Source organism: Rissa tridactyla, chromosome 4, assembly GCF_028500815.1.
Source record: "Rissa tridactyla isolate bRisTri1 chromosome 4, bRisTri1.patW.cur.20221130, whole genome shotgun sequence".
NCBI classification, from domain to species: domain Eukaryota; kingdom Metazoa; phylum Chordata; class Aves; order Charadriiformes; family Laridae; genus Rissa; species Rissa tridactyla.
In genome coordinates this window covers 52,833,478-52,848,827 of record NC_071469.1, presented here as the reverse complement: position 1 = coordinate 52,848,827, position 15,350 = coordinate 52,833,478, and the positions used below count along the sequence as shown (strand labels likewise).

Sequence of the window (15,350 nt, the reverse complement as noted above, 5' to 3'; positions counted from 1 at the left end):
TGTAGGTTGAAGCCAATGCAAACCCTTTGAGAGAGGCAGAGGACAAAAAACACCTTCCAGTTCAACTGAGCATCCACTCTGCAGGCCATACCTGTTGGAGCTGTTGCAGGTTCTGTTGTTCTAACTCCTGAACTTTACTGGTTAATTGTGCAATTGTATCCTTCTGACCCTTCAGACAAAAAAAAAAAAAGTAAGTTTGCAAGTGTAAGTGTAACTATTCCACAGCCAGAAACACCACAATAGAACTTATTTCCCTTTAGAATACAAAGGAAGCTTACCTGCAGCCATTCTCCTTTCTTAACAATCTCTTTCTCCTTCTCTTCCAATAAGGCCTCCATGGTTTTCACCTGCTTTTCCTTCCCCTTCAACCTGTACCATTAAACATACAGACACACAGCATAAACCCTTGCTCTTTTTTTTTTTTTGGATGGATAAAAGACATCCTGTGCTTTGCAGCACGTAACAAAAGCAGCATATGTGATCAAAGGCATAAACACAATTCATCTGCTAAAAATCAATGTGTGAACACTTCCACTTCAGTCTGGGTTAGCAGGAGATGTCCTTGATCAATGGTACTGCTCATTAAGTGAAAGCAGACAAATTCTGCGCTGACATATATTGCAGGGGTTTCGCACACATGTGCTCTCCTCATCTAAAAATATTTCCTTCTCCCTCCCCAGTTGGGGACACGAGGGACCGACGACTGTGGTGGCTCAATTCTCATGTATCCACCCAGCTACAGCACAGATATTACACCAAATTAAGTTTGCCATAGTGCCCTGCCTACGTCCTTCCATCCTGACTTGAGTTTAATCCCTTGTACTTTAATTGGGGCTCATGAAGCCATGCAGCTCTTCACCTTGTTTGCTGTTGTCAGACAGGACCAGGTATTTCTAGTAAGGCCACATGTCTACTAAGACCAGCGCTAATGGCCTGGATCACTTCACACGGAGTGCAGACACCAGGCAAGAACATTTTAACTTAAATTAGACTGGAGCAGGGAAGTGAGGGGTGCACAGGGCAGATCAGACGCGTTCACAACCGTACTTACAGAGTCTGAAGTTCTTTGACTTGTGATGTAATCGACACCTAGAGAAAACAATCAGTACTTCAGTTCAATGCACACGGAAGAGACATAAATGCTATAAACTGCTCTAGGGAGAAACAGGGGAAAAAGCCATTAGACGTTATTAAAATAGGCACTATTTGTCACAGTTATGTAAGCATAAACATGTTTTTTTGGTGGGAAAATATATTATGAGAAGACAAGTGTCTCTACTATTTACTTTCTCCACATTTAAAATGTGACTTTCAGAGCAGAAAAGAAAACAGTGCAAACGGGAACACAAGCAGGCCCACCGGAGCACCATGAGACACAAAGGAAGGAGCAGACACCGACGATGACAACCATCTCACTAGCAAACATGGCGCAAATCAGAGAGATCATCCCTGGTCTTTGCACAAGCAAGTGCTTTTTAGATGCTCTCTGCAACGTCAGCACTCCCTTAAATTCCCATTTTAAGGTTGAACGTGGATTGAAGAAACAAGATTTAGTGGGAATATTCCCTTTGAATTTTGTATAAAAGCCTGACAGTGGCTATCTGTGTAGATACTGGCTGTCCAAACAGATTAGTTAGTCCTCTACCACAACACGGCAGGAGTTTCCACATTCCCAAAAACCTCTTTTTGCTTGCAGGATACCAAAAGCTGCATATACACCACCTTTGGAGCAAGCATCCCTCATAGGCAGCTTTCCAGAGACAGCAACTCTAAACTGCATTTTGTTCTGGGCTCTGTGTCAGCTCCAGGGAAGGAAACTCACACAGATAATTCCTCCAGTTCCTGGGAATTTGCTTTGGAGGAAAAGCCCAAGACGGAAACACATTCTATGAAGCTCTGCCTAAAAAGGACAAAACTTTAACGCTAAGGAAAGAAGAAAAGGGGGTGACATGTCGGAATGTAGCTAGAAAGACTGAAAAAAAAAGTGCAGACCAAAAAAACCAACCCCCACACTCCACACAAACAAGCAAGCAAACTTCCTGCCAGCACAATGGATTAAGCTGCCTGCAGAACGGGCTCCCTAAGGAAACGTGGGTTCCCGTTGTTTTGGATGCTAAACAGCGAGCATGCCAGAAAAGCCAATACTCCTCCATTTCTGCATTCCTGACAGCTAGAGTAAAACTTAACCTGCCAAAAGACAGGCTTTCTTTGGACACTGGAAAGAAAATAGTCTTAGGTTTACCTGGAAACCAAATCCTATTTGGGCCAGTAGTATTGTTCTAGCAACGCAGAAAGGCCAAAAGGAGAAGCACCTTCAGCACTTGAAATTTCTGAGGTGCCAGCCTCCAAACGTCCTAGGGTTTCGTGCTTACTACAGGGACAGCATACAATGTGCCCAGCCAGAGCTAATGCTACAATGCTTTAAGTTACAGCAATTCTCACCAAATTTCATACTAAAAGTCCAAAAAGCTGGGGCATCCAGAGGAATGTGGTTTCTGAAGGACAGCAGTAGTTATACTACGTATTTACGGCTTTATAGCCAAGAATAGTGTAAGCTCCACCATTAAAAAGTTCCCTTACCCAATGACATTCACCAGTGAAAGGAACACACACTACAACAGAAATGAGTGAGCAGCGCATCCAAGGCAAGGCTGTTTCACACTTCTGGGACTAAGGTATTTTACCTGTTTTTCCATCTCAAGCTGGGAATTTCCTACTTCTTCTTTCAGAGCCTCTATTTCCTGTGTCAAAGCCTTTTCAATGACAAAACAGACAGGATTGGACAATGGAAACACAAAAACGCCACAAAAATGGATGCTACAAGTTCATCACTATAGAACGCCATGCAGTAACGAATAAATGGTAGTCAGTGGCATCGACACAGAGAAGAAGGTAGGTATTGCAGAGACACATACCTGGACAGTCTTCTCCTTGCTCGCTACTTTAAGGATTTCAGCTTGTAGGAGTTCTTCCACTGATTTTATTTTTCCATCCTTCTCATGGATCCTTAAAAAGAGGAGAGGAACAACATTAGCTGGCTGAACAAATGCGCCAGTTGAGCAAATACACAAGCTTTGGTTCTGCTATCACATCACATTCCAGCCTCTGGAATCCCCAATGGGACCTCCCACTACTGCAGGTGCCATCTCTCACTGCAATCCCAAATCCAGATACAACAAGCAGGAGAAAGAAACAGGAGGAAAAAGACTGGGAATAGCGCAGAACAAGCTGGCTTTATATAACCAGTAGTTCGCTGGTTATGCCAAATAGATACAATTACTGTCTAAAAATGCAAATTAAGGTATCAATAGTCCCCAAAATGACACGACACAACTTCAGCCTTCCCTGGACGTTCCAGCAAAGTATTTATCAACTTCAAACAGACACCACACACAGAGCAAACAAGCGCACTCCTTTTAGAGCTCCTACTAAAGAATAATTACCTGACAATTCAGTGCAATTCCTCGTCTAGTCAAAGTTAGGCTTATGAATTTAATTGCTTAGCAGAGAAGCAACTGGATTTTCAGAAGGTATTGATCTGACGTGACGTGTTTCCAAAGTGCTAATGCTTCCTGCCACACACACTTCACCCAGTTAAAAGCAAATCACTTCAAGGAAGCAAAACACTTGTAGTCATGGAATAAGGACAGACAGAAGTAACAATCAGAAATGAAAACTGTGCAGTAACTTACACTTTCTGGAGTTCTTCCACCAGGGATTGGAAGGAAACCTGTTCGGAAACAGAGTTGCAGCTTAGAAAAACAGAAGAGAGCAAAACAATCGGAAGAGTTGAGGGGTAAGGAATAGGGAGCTTCACCCCTCTGGCACTGGATAAACTATGAAGCAGCCTAATGATTTTATCTATCTGGCTGCTCCTGATAAAATTAGCCGTTGCTCTCCAATTCCTGGCAAACCAATAATACCAAGTCTGCTGCAAGTTCCAGGAAAACAAAAGCAGGCCCACTCCATCCTTACCGGGAGAGGCCGAGGTTCAGGACCAGTGTCCGATCAGTTAACCTTTTGTACTGTCACTACCGCACCCCCCGCCACAGTTATTCCGCTTCTCCTCTCCCATAAAGGATTTTCTAGAAATTAAGTGCTCTCCTGAGCTGTCTGAGCAGAGCTGGGTGTCAAGGAGAGGCACTTCCCAATGGCACTGAGTGCACATCAAAAATGATAATACTGTGACAGTGCCACTGAACACAGACATAAACAGAAGGGGGCTAAATCACACTTGGGTAAGCGTGGATTAACATTAGAAAGCTCAAATATGCATAACGAAGCTGATGCTTTGTAAGCTGCCTACCAACCATGCTTGCTGCACTTGGCTTCTGGCAAAAAAGCAACCCACAGCCATTTCAGTACGTGGCAAACTTAAACCAACCCAGAACCGCCACTGAATTGGAACCTTTATATCTGCCACGTTTCTGACACTTATGCAAAGGAGGTCTTTCACAGACGTATCAGCTTCCAGACCAACGCTGGAAGAAAACAGGATGCTTTGCCAATGGGCTTCAAAGACATCTTCACCTTTTTCCCTTGACTTTTGCAACCACAGCAAGATTATTTTAGATTTAGTTTAGGTGTAATAGAAGTTTTAGATGAAAAGTACTACCTGCTCCGATTGCTGAATTTGCAGACTTTGAAGTTCTTTTCTCAAGGATGAGTTTTCCGTTCGCAGTGCCTTTGAAAGCAGACACACAGATAATGAAAGACTCATTTGCTGGGGAAAAAGTGTTAAGCTTGACGGCAAAGTCTTTTTTTTTTTTTTTTTTTTTAGAACAAATGAAAGACTTTGAAAGCCTGAAAGAGACCCCCCCCTCTGCAGCAGCTGGAGCCAAAGTATTCAATGGACTAATTATTCATTGCGGACAACTCAAAGTGGACTGCAATCTATAGGAAGCTAGAATCCAGGGAAACAAAGATGTGCTCACATCTTTGGCTGTTTAGTAACCTGACAGTTTGCTAGCGTGCCAGCCCTCCCCGGTACAGGGGTCACGGTGATACACCTGGAATTTAGGGACACTAAGAAAGTGAGCAGTATCTTGGCTATGCTCAGGTAGACAGGACACAGCTTTCCAGCAAAATCCAGTTGAAAACAGACAGGGATTTTTTTACTGGCTTTCCAGATTTCTCATCATTAGCTCCTTAACAAACAGGACAGGAAGAAAACGCCTTTAGCATCGCCCCAGAAGTGTCACTGGTTTATAATCCATTTAACCCTTCGGATTACCAACTAAGCGAAAAGATGCAAGAGCCCCATACTGCCAAGTTTTGTAAAAACACCCGTTCCTAAAGACAGATTTGTTGCAGATTGGGCGAAACATACAGCTCTGGAGACGTATTCACTTTATTCCAAGACACCAGACAAACATCCTAGCAAAATCTGCTCTAGACTAAGCAGAGAGAAGCACTTACTGCACACCATCAATGCTCATGCTTAGCCCATCTCACCAAGAAGATTTTAACCTTGTCTCCACGAGATGCTTTTCCTATTCAATGGGAATGATCTCAGACTGCACTATAAGCACTCAAACATACACTTTGCTCAAGAGCACTTAATCCCTACTTCCCCATAAAAAGATCGTATGAGAGGTTTTACCTTCAGTTCCTCCTCTTTATTAGCCACCTGTATGAGTCCTGCCTCAAGCAGCTCTTCAACGGTCTTGATTTTATCATCCCTCTCTCTCATGCTGAGAAATCAAAAGTATTAGGAAAAACAGAGTTAACTTTTGAAGGCAGTTTAGTAGCTACCAACAATAACCATGCTGCCAACAAAACCGGATTATTTTTTTTTAGCCTCTGATTCAAAAGAAAAAAGTTTCTCACCTTCTCTCCATCTGTTCTAACAAGTCTTTGTTTGCCTATGAAAAACACAATAGGGTAATCATTAATTCAATCAATAATGATTTGGGATTTTAAAAACATAAATAACTGGAGTGCATCAACTTAAGCAGAACCTTAGTTACCACACTAATCCGGAAGGGAAAAGAAAATAGGGGCAGAATGTTCTCATGGTGCATGATTAATACCAATGCTGAAAAGATGTCACCCTTTCAGGGGAGGTACAGATCCAGCCCAAACGCCTTGATGATTTTACACTGATGGACTACAGGAGTTCTGTCGACAAGATGCTGCGGGACACAGAATCCCAGTGAACCTAAGGAGTGTCAAGCATGCCGAGCCCTATGCGGCATCTAATCCCTAGCAGCCAGCTCAGTACCTGAAAAATCTGCCTCTTTCGAGCATTTATTGAAACCACAAGCTCCACCTGAGGCTCACTCAGTAGAACATTTATTATTTCTCCACAACACCACACTGCGAGAGACCACACGAGGAACATAAGCCAGCTACCAAGAAAAAAAAAAAAAAAAAAAAAAAAAAAATCAGCCCCACTATTTCCAAGAGGACAGCAAATCAGCCAGACCCAGGGGAATAAGGCTGCAAATCTGGTTCTCCGCCAGAAGAAAGGGAGCTGCTCCAGACAGGGAGCTGCTGGCTAGCAGACACCAGTGCAGAAAAGGAAATAAGTTTCCTGTACTGCAAGTCTTTTTCCAGTGTTTCAGGAAGTTTTCTCATTCCACAATAGTACAAAGTCAGGGGTGTTCACAAGAGCTCTCCCAGGCAACACTCACAAAGGAGATGGGGCCGAGCGACAGAAGAGCTTTGAACCTGCAGCATCCTGCACGAGTACCAGTCAGACTGGTGGCAGCAGGGGTGCCATGGGCAAAAACACCAAAGACGAGGGACAAAAAAACATCATGATGTAAATAGTTTTCCCATTCCATGGGTCTGTTTTTTGGTTACTACTGGTTTGAGGATTCATTCCAGGATGGAATAAAACAGGCAAGGTAAAGATCTTACTCTGGTCTCCCGAAAGCCCAGTAAGAGCCCTCTCCCCTGCAAGGGCCAGTTGCTCATTCGATTTTTTTATTCCCCAAAATTGCCATTAAAACTGGAAGGAGTCACAGAAATAAGTCTTTGCTTGTGTTAAGCTGGCATTCTTTGGTGGGTGGGGAAACCCAACATTTTGTTTGGACACTCTTGACTAGGTCTAGAAGACAGCCTTCAACCCTCCGTGGAACAGTAAATACCCAAAAAGCAACAGGTTTTGGCACCAACCAGCTCAGCCTAGGGCCAGCTTAAAAAAAAAAAAAAATACTTAAGTTAAAAAGAACAGAAGATGTTTGATACAACCTCAGTGAACACTGGCTATACCTGCTCAGACAGGAGAGTCTGCAGCTTCTGAACTTCAGCTTGCAGAGTTGCGTTTTGATCCTTGAGAACCTGTAAGGAAATTTAAATGCTGTTATCAGTTCAGAATGGCAAACCCGAACTACAGCATTTTCATTTTGGCAGTGAGTAATTAAACAGCACAGAAGTCATTACAGAGAGTTCTTTGGAAGCTACAAGACTACAAAGAATCCTTTCCCCTTCTTCCTTGCTTTTCTAGATTAATACTTTAGTCCTTATGTTCCCATGAGAAATTCAGCTGTTACCATCTTTATTCCCTGGCAGAGGATCAGACCAAGTGTGAGAGGCAAGAGAAACTACATTTTCCTCCTAAAACAGTATCGGCATCATGTCAAGGTTTGATAGCTGCCTCTTACAAAACACTCATCTGGCGAAGCAAATGGTCTAGGATCACCTCTCCCGTTCTCTTCAGCTGCCTTAATGCTGAGGATGCGCAGCAAGGAAGCGGGAGATGGGCTGGCACAGCTCCCACACTTTGGTCCAACTGCAGGCTGGAAAGAGGCGAATCAGGAAGACAAACAGCCATACTGCAGACCTTGCCTTCCCTCCAGCAGTCCACAGCAGCCCTTAACAGACAGGCCACCTGTCTGTATTTCTCATATATATTTTTAAATCCTCCTCTATTACTGCTTTTTTGTTTTACAAAGTCTTTTTAAAGACTTGCTAGGTGCTTTACAAAAGTAAAGAGCACGACACGTGATCTATGCTTCAGAGCCAAAGCTTTACAGGGACGACACAAGCAGGAAGGGACAGCAACGGTAAGAATTAAAAGAATTACTCTGTTCTGAACCTGCCTGTTCTCTTTTTCATGTGCATGGGAAAAAAAGGAGCACTTCCTCAGGTGGAAGCATTTAGTACAGAGCTGGTCTGGCTTACATTTGGGATCAAAGACAGGAGGAAAAAGAGACTAGAAGGGCACACAATATTCATGCTGAGAGCAGGCTATGGATTTCCACAGTACCATGATGATGACAGTCTGTGTTCAGTTCCCTGTTCACCTTCCAAGAACTGCCAGGATTGCCTCCAGATGATTTTTGCCACTGAGTTGATTTCAGCACATAACCATCCACAACACCTCCAAGGCCTTTTTCCTGCGTAACAGTTGCTACAGAAACCATCACTCTAAAGGAAGTTCAGATTATTCTTCCTTGTACTCATTTTCACCACTTCATCTCCCATTTTAAAGTGTTTCACCACCCAGAAAGCCCTGAGAGCATCACTAAAAGCTGCCAACTTACTCAAGCCTACCACTTCTTCCCACTCTGCTCTCCAGACTGCTTATGCACCCATTACCCAGCGCATGCTTCACTGAAAAGTCAGTTGATAGCTTTATTATGAAAATCCACTAAAGCTGTACTCTGTTTCCTATTCTATTAATTGAGCAAACTTCTTCCCTCTTGTTCTCTGACAGCTTAAGAGAAACTACAGAGCCTTGCAAGGGACTCTCATCAAAGTCTCTTTGAAAGTGCCACTTTAATATCTGATCTAAGTTTACCACCTGCTTGCTAACACCTTCAAAGAGCTCCAGAAGACTCATGAGGCATGGCTTCCCCTACAAAAGCACACTGCCTCCCCCATACCCACCCTCTCAGTTCCTCGCTAGCAAACCTACCACCTTGACATGATGAGATTCAGAGTGAGTGACCTTCCACCAAAAGCATCAGAAGAACCACAATACCCAACAGGGGCTTTAAAGGGGTTAAAAAGATGGAGTCACCACCTTTCTGGAGCAACAGGTCTATTTCTAACAGGTAAAGTTCAGAAAAAAAAAAAAGCCCAAGGTGGCAGAGGGCAAGGAGGAGTTAAGCTGCTCTCTGCATACTCCATCTAGAAACAAGTACCAGCTTTGCTGTGCAGGCCCCAGATGTCAGAACAAAAAGCTCCAGCAATTTAGCTGCAGCCTTACGAGAAACAATTTGGAAGACAGCAGGAGAAAAATAAGCATTTTTACATCTACCTTGACAGGGAGGGGAAAAAAAAAAAAAAAAAAAAAAGACCTGACAGCACAATAACCCAAGCAACAAAGACTCACACCAACGCCTTGGAAGTCATATCAGAAGGCAGAATGCAGGGAAACCTCAATTGCTTTTACTGAAACACCTCCTCTTCCAGATTTGAAAGACCTCACTCTTCAAAACTGCAGACACCACACGTAACTTGTGTTACCCCATCTCTTACTTTGCTGCAAGTCTGTTGCTACTACTGTGACATCCCACGTTGCTTTTGCCTTGCAAACAGAATACTGCAATTTACCTTAACACCCAAAAATCAGTTCTATTTTACAAATCAACATTCAATTGCATAAACTGCTCCACAACCTCCAAAGCCTGGAAAACTTCCTGTAAATAAGCACAAGGATAGCTATTCTGTATCTTACCTTGAATTCTTCTTTTGTGTTTGAAATCTGAGCAAGCTCTTCTCGAAGCTGATCTTCAAGAGCTCTTATCTTGTCATCTTTGATGTGAATGCTGAGATACAGAAGAACAGTTAAACATGTTTCCTCACCCAAGTCTTACAAAAAGCATCTATTCAAAAGAACATAAGAGACTGACAAATATTGTTTATCACATCCCAGAGCTATTTACCTTTTCTGCATCCTTTCCAGCTCATGTGCAGCAGCAGCCTAGATATAAAGAGGATTAACACAGACTTAGGATACATCACATGATTCAATCAACCTTTCATTCCACGATATTAAAAAGCTAGAACAAGTCATTTGGCCTCTCAGCACATGACTCACCAGCAAGAGTGAAAGGGGTAAGCTTGTCTTCGTGCACTTCTAAAACACCAATATATACCAGGCAAGCATGCAATTACGCAAAGGGAAGAAGCTCTCCAAGAGATTCCTTTGACAAGCAGGCTTATCTTTAGTTAAACACTTCATTTCCACCTCTATAATGAACAAACCACATCGCAGTAACAGAAGGGCAGCACTTTGTTTGGTTCTAAAAAGATGATTGTGGTGAGGTGGGGGTTTTTGTGTGCTTTTGGATTTTTTAGAGGGATTCCTATGACCCTTGTACGCAAGTGCCATGACTGCATATTCAGGCACAGTTGTGTTCACTCCTGTGAAGTGTCCTGCACTCGGCACACCTGCAAATCTAAAGCTAGCAAGCAAATTGCTTGGATATCTAAGTAGGAAACAGATTTCACTGGTGGAGAAGGGGGGGTAATCAGTAAGTCCACCACCAGCTACAAGAACGCTAGGGAATCACGTATTAGCCTGATTCTCTAATCTCACACCTTTAACATGCTTAAGCACAGCTCAAACCAACAGATCTGCATTTGCATTTATGCCAAAATAGGTAGAAGGAAGAGAGTATATTTAAATATTAAATGGACATTTATTTTACCTGTTCATTTGTCAGAGCCTGTAACTTCTGTACTTCTGATTTCAGTGATAGGTTCATATTCTGTAAGACCTGAAGGAAGGGGAAAGAGAAATACATTTGCACTTTGCATTGGTAAGTTCACTCTTCAGTGCAAAGCATTTCAGGTCACTTTTTGAAGGAGTCTAGAGGTTACAGCAAGGAAAAAAACTAAAAGTTTCTTATCAACGGCTGCCCAGCATCAAGCACTGGCTTTGCCCAGGAAGAACAAAATCAGGAGACTTGTAGCCAAAGGAGGTGGTTCTAGATCTAAAGGCAGCCACCTTGTGGGCTTCATTTCGTACGTGCAGCCAATGAGCCTCTCCCTGTACAAGCTGGCATTTACACATGCTTTTATTATACCTTGAGCTCTTCCTCCTTGCTGGTTAAGTTGGCATGTTCATTGCCTAATGAGTCCTCCATCTGCTTTATCTGTTTGTCCTTTTCCGCAATCCTGCACAGATGAGAAATGATGAGATATCAGTACTAAAAGGTCTTGGATGCAAGCGGTACACTAAGCATCAGGCTAAATACAAGATACATGCTGGCCCTTAATACAGCTCCTATTCTGAATCCTGCTGACAACACGCTTTGGGTGGAAAAGCTTTTCCATCCATTTTACATGCTGTTTGCTTGCCAAAAACATATAGGACATTCTCTAGCTCTGACTCAACACAACAACTACGCCATCTCCCAAAGGGAGAAATCTCCTGGCACAGCCATACAGCCCAAATACTAACAGTTCTCATGGTCACGCACATTCCTGCACGCTGCACTGAACCCTGCACACAGGCAGCGGTAAATAAGAGAGGAGATGTTGCTTTCTGTGTAGCAGAGAGCCACGTACAATGGACTCCAAACCTGAGGCCAGACACGGAAGGGAAATCCGCAGGAAGCAGTTTCCGAGCTCTTAAGTCAGTCTCGTGAGAAGTTAAAAGCACAGACAGCAACATCTTTCACCAGTCCCTCCCATACGCGCTGCACGTGCGTGGAGGAAAGACAGCAAGCATTAAAAGCCAGTAACACCTCTGAAATACCAAAGGAAAATGAACACTCACACTTTGTGTAGTTCTTCTGCCAGCACTGAAGCTGAGGTCTGCAAAAGGAAAAAAAAAAAATATATATAAATAGCTGAAAGTAAAGCAAGTCAAAGAATCATTATCTACAGTGAGCCAGGAACAGCATTTGTAAGATTTGTCTAGTTATTTTAAACTGGCACAGGACAATTCCAACTATTTCCTGGCTAAGGAATGTTGAAGGAATACCAGCACATACTAATGTCCCTTCTGCTTTGTCCTAAAGCGATACGAAGGCAAAAAATGAACCATCTTATTTGCCCTTTACCAGATTCAAACAAGCCATGGGGATCACCAGCACTTGTTTCCCAAGGATTAAGTGCTTTACGGGACATTCTGCTGACAAACCACTCAAAGAATTTAGAAAAGAAAACCTTGCACAGTGCATCAGGACTTGGGTTAGGAACAGAAACAGCTGCATAAAACCAGCAAGCGGGTTCCCCTCCTCCTGGAAAAAGCCTGTTCCTATGTGGCCACCCACAACGGGGCAGGAGACACCCATCACACCGGTTATTAAGGGACCTCTGCAGACTCTTCCACATCCAGTTTGGTAGCAGCTGTGGCAGAACTTCCATGTTCACTTGTGCTTCAGATACATGGTTCTCCTTATCCGGCCTTAACCTCCCCCAAAATCCTGGATCTCACAGAGCTTGTGCCCATAGGACCCTACAGCAATTCCTGTACTGCCTTATCCAGGTCATACCATAGAGAACAGCATCAGAGAGAAAAAAAAATAATCAAAGGGAACAAACAGTTCTAGTCCCAGAGGGTCTCCTTAATAACCAAAACAGTTTCATCAACCCTGATGTCCTGAGCAGTATCCAGTCCAAGCTCACCTCCCCAAAGTGTTGTTTTCACACACAATTTCCATGGTGGAAAAAGGGTCCTGCATTTTCATGGCTGGTGGGGCTACATGCAGAAAGCCCAACCCTCCTTTAAACAGCCTCCTTGTGTAACTCAGACCAAAAAAGTAAAGTCTCCCTAGGGATTTATTTTCAAAGCCCTTTTAAAGGACTGGGATGGAAGGAGCAGGTCATGAAGATGCTGTAAATCCAGAGTGTCTCCCTCTTCGCTGCTCTCCCCACACAAAGGGTTAAAACACCAAGCTCTTCAAGCAAAGCCCAATGACACATTTTCAGTCTGACGTTGAACTTAATCAAACCACATCAAGCACATCCATGACTAAAAAACACAGCAGAGGAACAATCTCCACTTGTGCCCATGGAAGTTAGGGCCTTGCTGAGCCCATTTCTGTGACCTAGCTCTACAGGGAGGCAACTTCAGCAACTTTGAGGTTTTATGTAGTGTTGACAACAGAAATCATTTCTCAAAGAAACTAGTCAAAATTTCAGATATTAAAAGAATTGGGAAAGGCACTGTGCAGGTTTGGCATATTGTTTGGTTGGGTTTTGGGTTTTTCTTTTTTCTGCACAGAAATCACCACTGGAATGAACAAGCAGCTTTATATGGGAGCTACCATAAGACAGTGTTTCTCAACTCAATGCACAAGGGAAAAGTACGATCAGGAGGTTCACAGGAGGACTGCAAAGACCCAAGAACCACAAGACAGAATTGTACACATGCAAAGCTACAGAAAACAAACATTCAAAAAGGTATTCTATCCTTTGGTTATAAACAACAGCTGCTACAGGAGGAAATAATTGGACTTTTTTCCCCCCAAAAGAACAGCAGAAGCTTAAGTTTTAAACCAGTTTGAGAAACATTAGACAAGAGAATGCTAACAAGTCTTTGCTTTCAGCATTACATATATCATACCCAGCTACAAAAAAAAAAAAAAATCTGATTTTTAATGAAACTTCACAATCCAAGGCTACGAAAGAAAGTCTGAGAACATGCTGTACCTGGGCTGCCATTTGTGAATGAAACTTCTGAAGCTGAGCATTCAAAGCATCATTCTGCTCTATCAGCTCCTTGTAAGAGAGCACAGAAAGAAAAGCAGGCTGAGATCTGCAGCTAGACAACTTTTCCTAGGATTAGCTCTTAGCCATGATTACGTTAGTAAGAACAGTTCAGTATTTATATGTCAGACACTTGCCAAAAATGCTATTTTTCTCCCCACTAAGATCAACCCATTTGAGTGGAAGCATAAGAACCTGTTCTGTATCAAGAGAAAAATACTCCCTGCCCCACCACACATCATTTGGTTTCCCTGAAGCCCTCAAGAGCACTGTCCACGCTGCCTGTCACCACCTGATGCCAGGAGAAGAGAGATCACTCCAGAAGAGCTCAAACATCAAAAGTACATGGCTGCTCTTCCAGGGTGTTCCCCAGACCATAGCATCACTTCACAGTTTGGGAAATTGCCTGGGTCAGCACATTTTCCTGACTTTCCCAGAGCGTTTCTCAGGTCCGAGATAGCCCCAGACCTCCTCACAGCACCACACGCACGGTCTCAATCCATAAGTGATGATATAGACTGGCACGCAGTTTACTCATTCTTTATTCAGTGGGAAAGCTTTACTAAAGCCAGATTTCAAGGCTACTCCTGCATTTCCATAGGCACAAAGTGGGAGGAAAAATACAAACCCTTAAGATACTTGAGCAATATTACCTGCACCTGCATTTGCATGGAGTCCTCCGCAGTAGCTCTCTTTTGCTCAGCCTCCATTAACTGCAGCATCCTCTGCTCCAGCTGCTGTTTTGACACCATCGTATCAGTAAGTTTACTGTGCAAGCTCTGGATTTCATTGTCTTTGGCCACAAGCTTATTCTGCACATCTGTAGCAGAAACATCAGGATTTTAATTCAGAAGTAAAATATTTAACTTTGGGGGGAAATAACTTTCAGTGTAAACAGGGAGGCTGATTAGAAGCCTCATTCCATCAAGCCAAGGTTCAGCTCCCTCATCAGCATTCAAACTCACTGGTATCGCAACACACTATTTCCCCAGGGTGCCAAAGCAATACTGACTTCACCTGAGCTTTATTTAAGCCATTTACTCCAAAATGCCCCTTTTTTACAAATGGCAACAGCCAAATCACTGCAGTAAGTGTTATTAGGGAATTCTGTGATACGTGCCTTGCTGTGCTGCTTCATGTTCTGCTGTTCTTTTCCTGAGATAAGCCTGGATTTCTTCCCATCTTCTCTCTGCATCCTGCTGCTGGACCTTCACATTGAAGAAAGAGTTGATGAAAAGAAGTCTAACCTTTAATTTATTTTTTGAAACATGCAGAGTGCCTCTCTCTTTGGTGCTATTCCCAAAACATATGGCAATGAAGTAGAATTGTTTCTTGTTTCCATTAGGGCACATCAGAGAGACAGAGTGCCCTGTAATCCTTCTCCCAGAGTAGTTTAGCCTATTAATTTGAAAGGCAAATTGTGAACAGGATTTTATTATAGGCTCTTAACAGGATGGTTTCTGTAATATGGAAGTGTAGCATCTTTGCCCTGTAAGCTCAGAATTAACACCAGAAGCCAGACTAGCCATGCATCACATGAATCTGCATCTAGTAATTAAAACACGTCTCAACTCTAGATACCAACTCTCCACCTGCAAGGGCTAGAGGCAGGGACAACTTCTGGTAACTAAGACTTAATTGCAAATATGAAAAAAGTAATGAGCTCTGGATTGGCTTACTCACTCAAAACAACTAGGTTTGCCTTCTGAAAAAAAATAATTAATACAAAAGTC

At 43.0% G+C, this 15,350-nt stretch overlaps 1 protein-coding gene across 10 annotated transcripts in view; it reads right to left on the bottom strand.

Annotated features, from left to right (window-relative positions):
- Positions 1-15,350, bottom strand: part of KTN1 (kinectin 1) — a 77,093-nt gene that overhangs the window by 22,316 nt on the left and 39,427 nt on the right. For 4 of the 10 annotated variants that reach the window (XM_054199647.1, XM_054199650.1, XM_054199651.1 and 1 more), the window contains exons 10-27: positions 14,738-14,825; positions 14,271-14,437; positions 13,561-13,629; positions 11,681-11,718; positions 10,986-11,076; positions 10,608-10,676; positions 9,840-9,877; positions 9,632-9,722; positions 7,219-7,287; positions 5,830-5,864; positions 5,603-5,693; positions 4,616-4,684; positions 3,693-3,730; positions 2,916-3,006; positions 2,685-2,753; positions 1,052-1,089; positions 279-369; positions 92-169 (exon numbers count right to left, since the gene is read on the bottom strand). In XM_054199647.1, coding sequence (XP_054055622.1) covers positions 92-169; positions 279-369; positions 1,052-1,089; positions 2,685-2,753; positions 2,916-3,006; positions 3,693-3,730; positions 4,616-4,684; positions 5,603-5,693; positions 5,830-5,864; positions 7,219-7,287; positions 9,632-9,722; positions 9,840-9,877; positions 10,608-10,676; positions 10,986-11,076; positions 11,681-11,718; positions 13,561-13,629; positions 14,271-14,437; positions 14,738-14,825 — 1,320 coding nt within the window. The remainder of the gene's footprint in view (positions 1-91; positions 170-278; positions 370-1,051; positions 1,090-2,684; positions 2,754-2,915; positions 3,007-3,692; positions 3,731-4,615; positions 4,685-5,602; positions 5,694-5,829; positions 5,865-7,218; positions 7,288-9,631; positions 9,723-9,839; positions 9,878-10,607; positions 10,677-10,985; positions 11,077-11,680; positions 11,719-13,560; positions 13,630-14,270; positions 14,438-14,737; positions 14,826-15,350) is intronic. The other 6 variants (XM_054199649.1, XM_054199653.1, XM_054199655.1 and 3 more) reach the window with 2 other exon arrangements.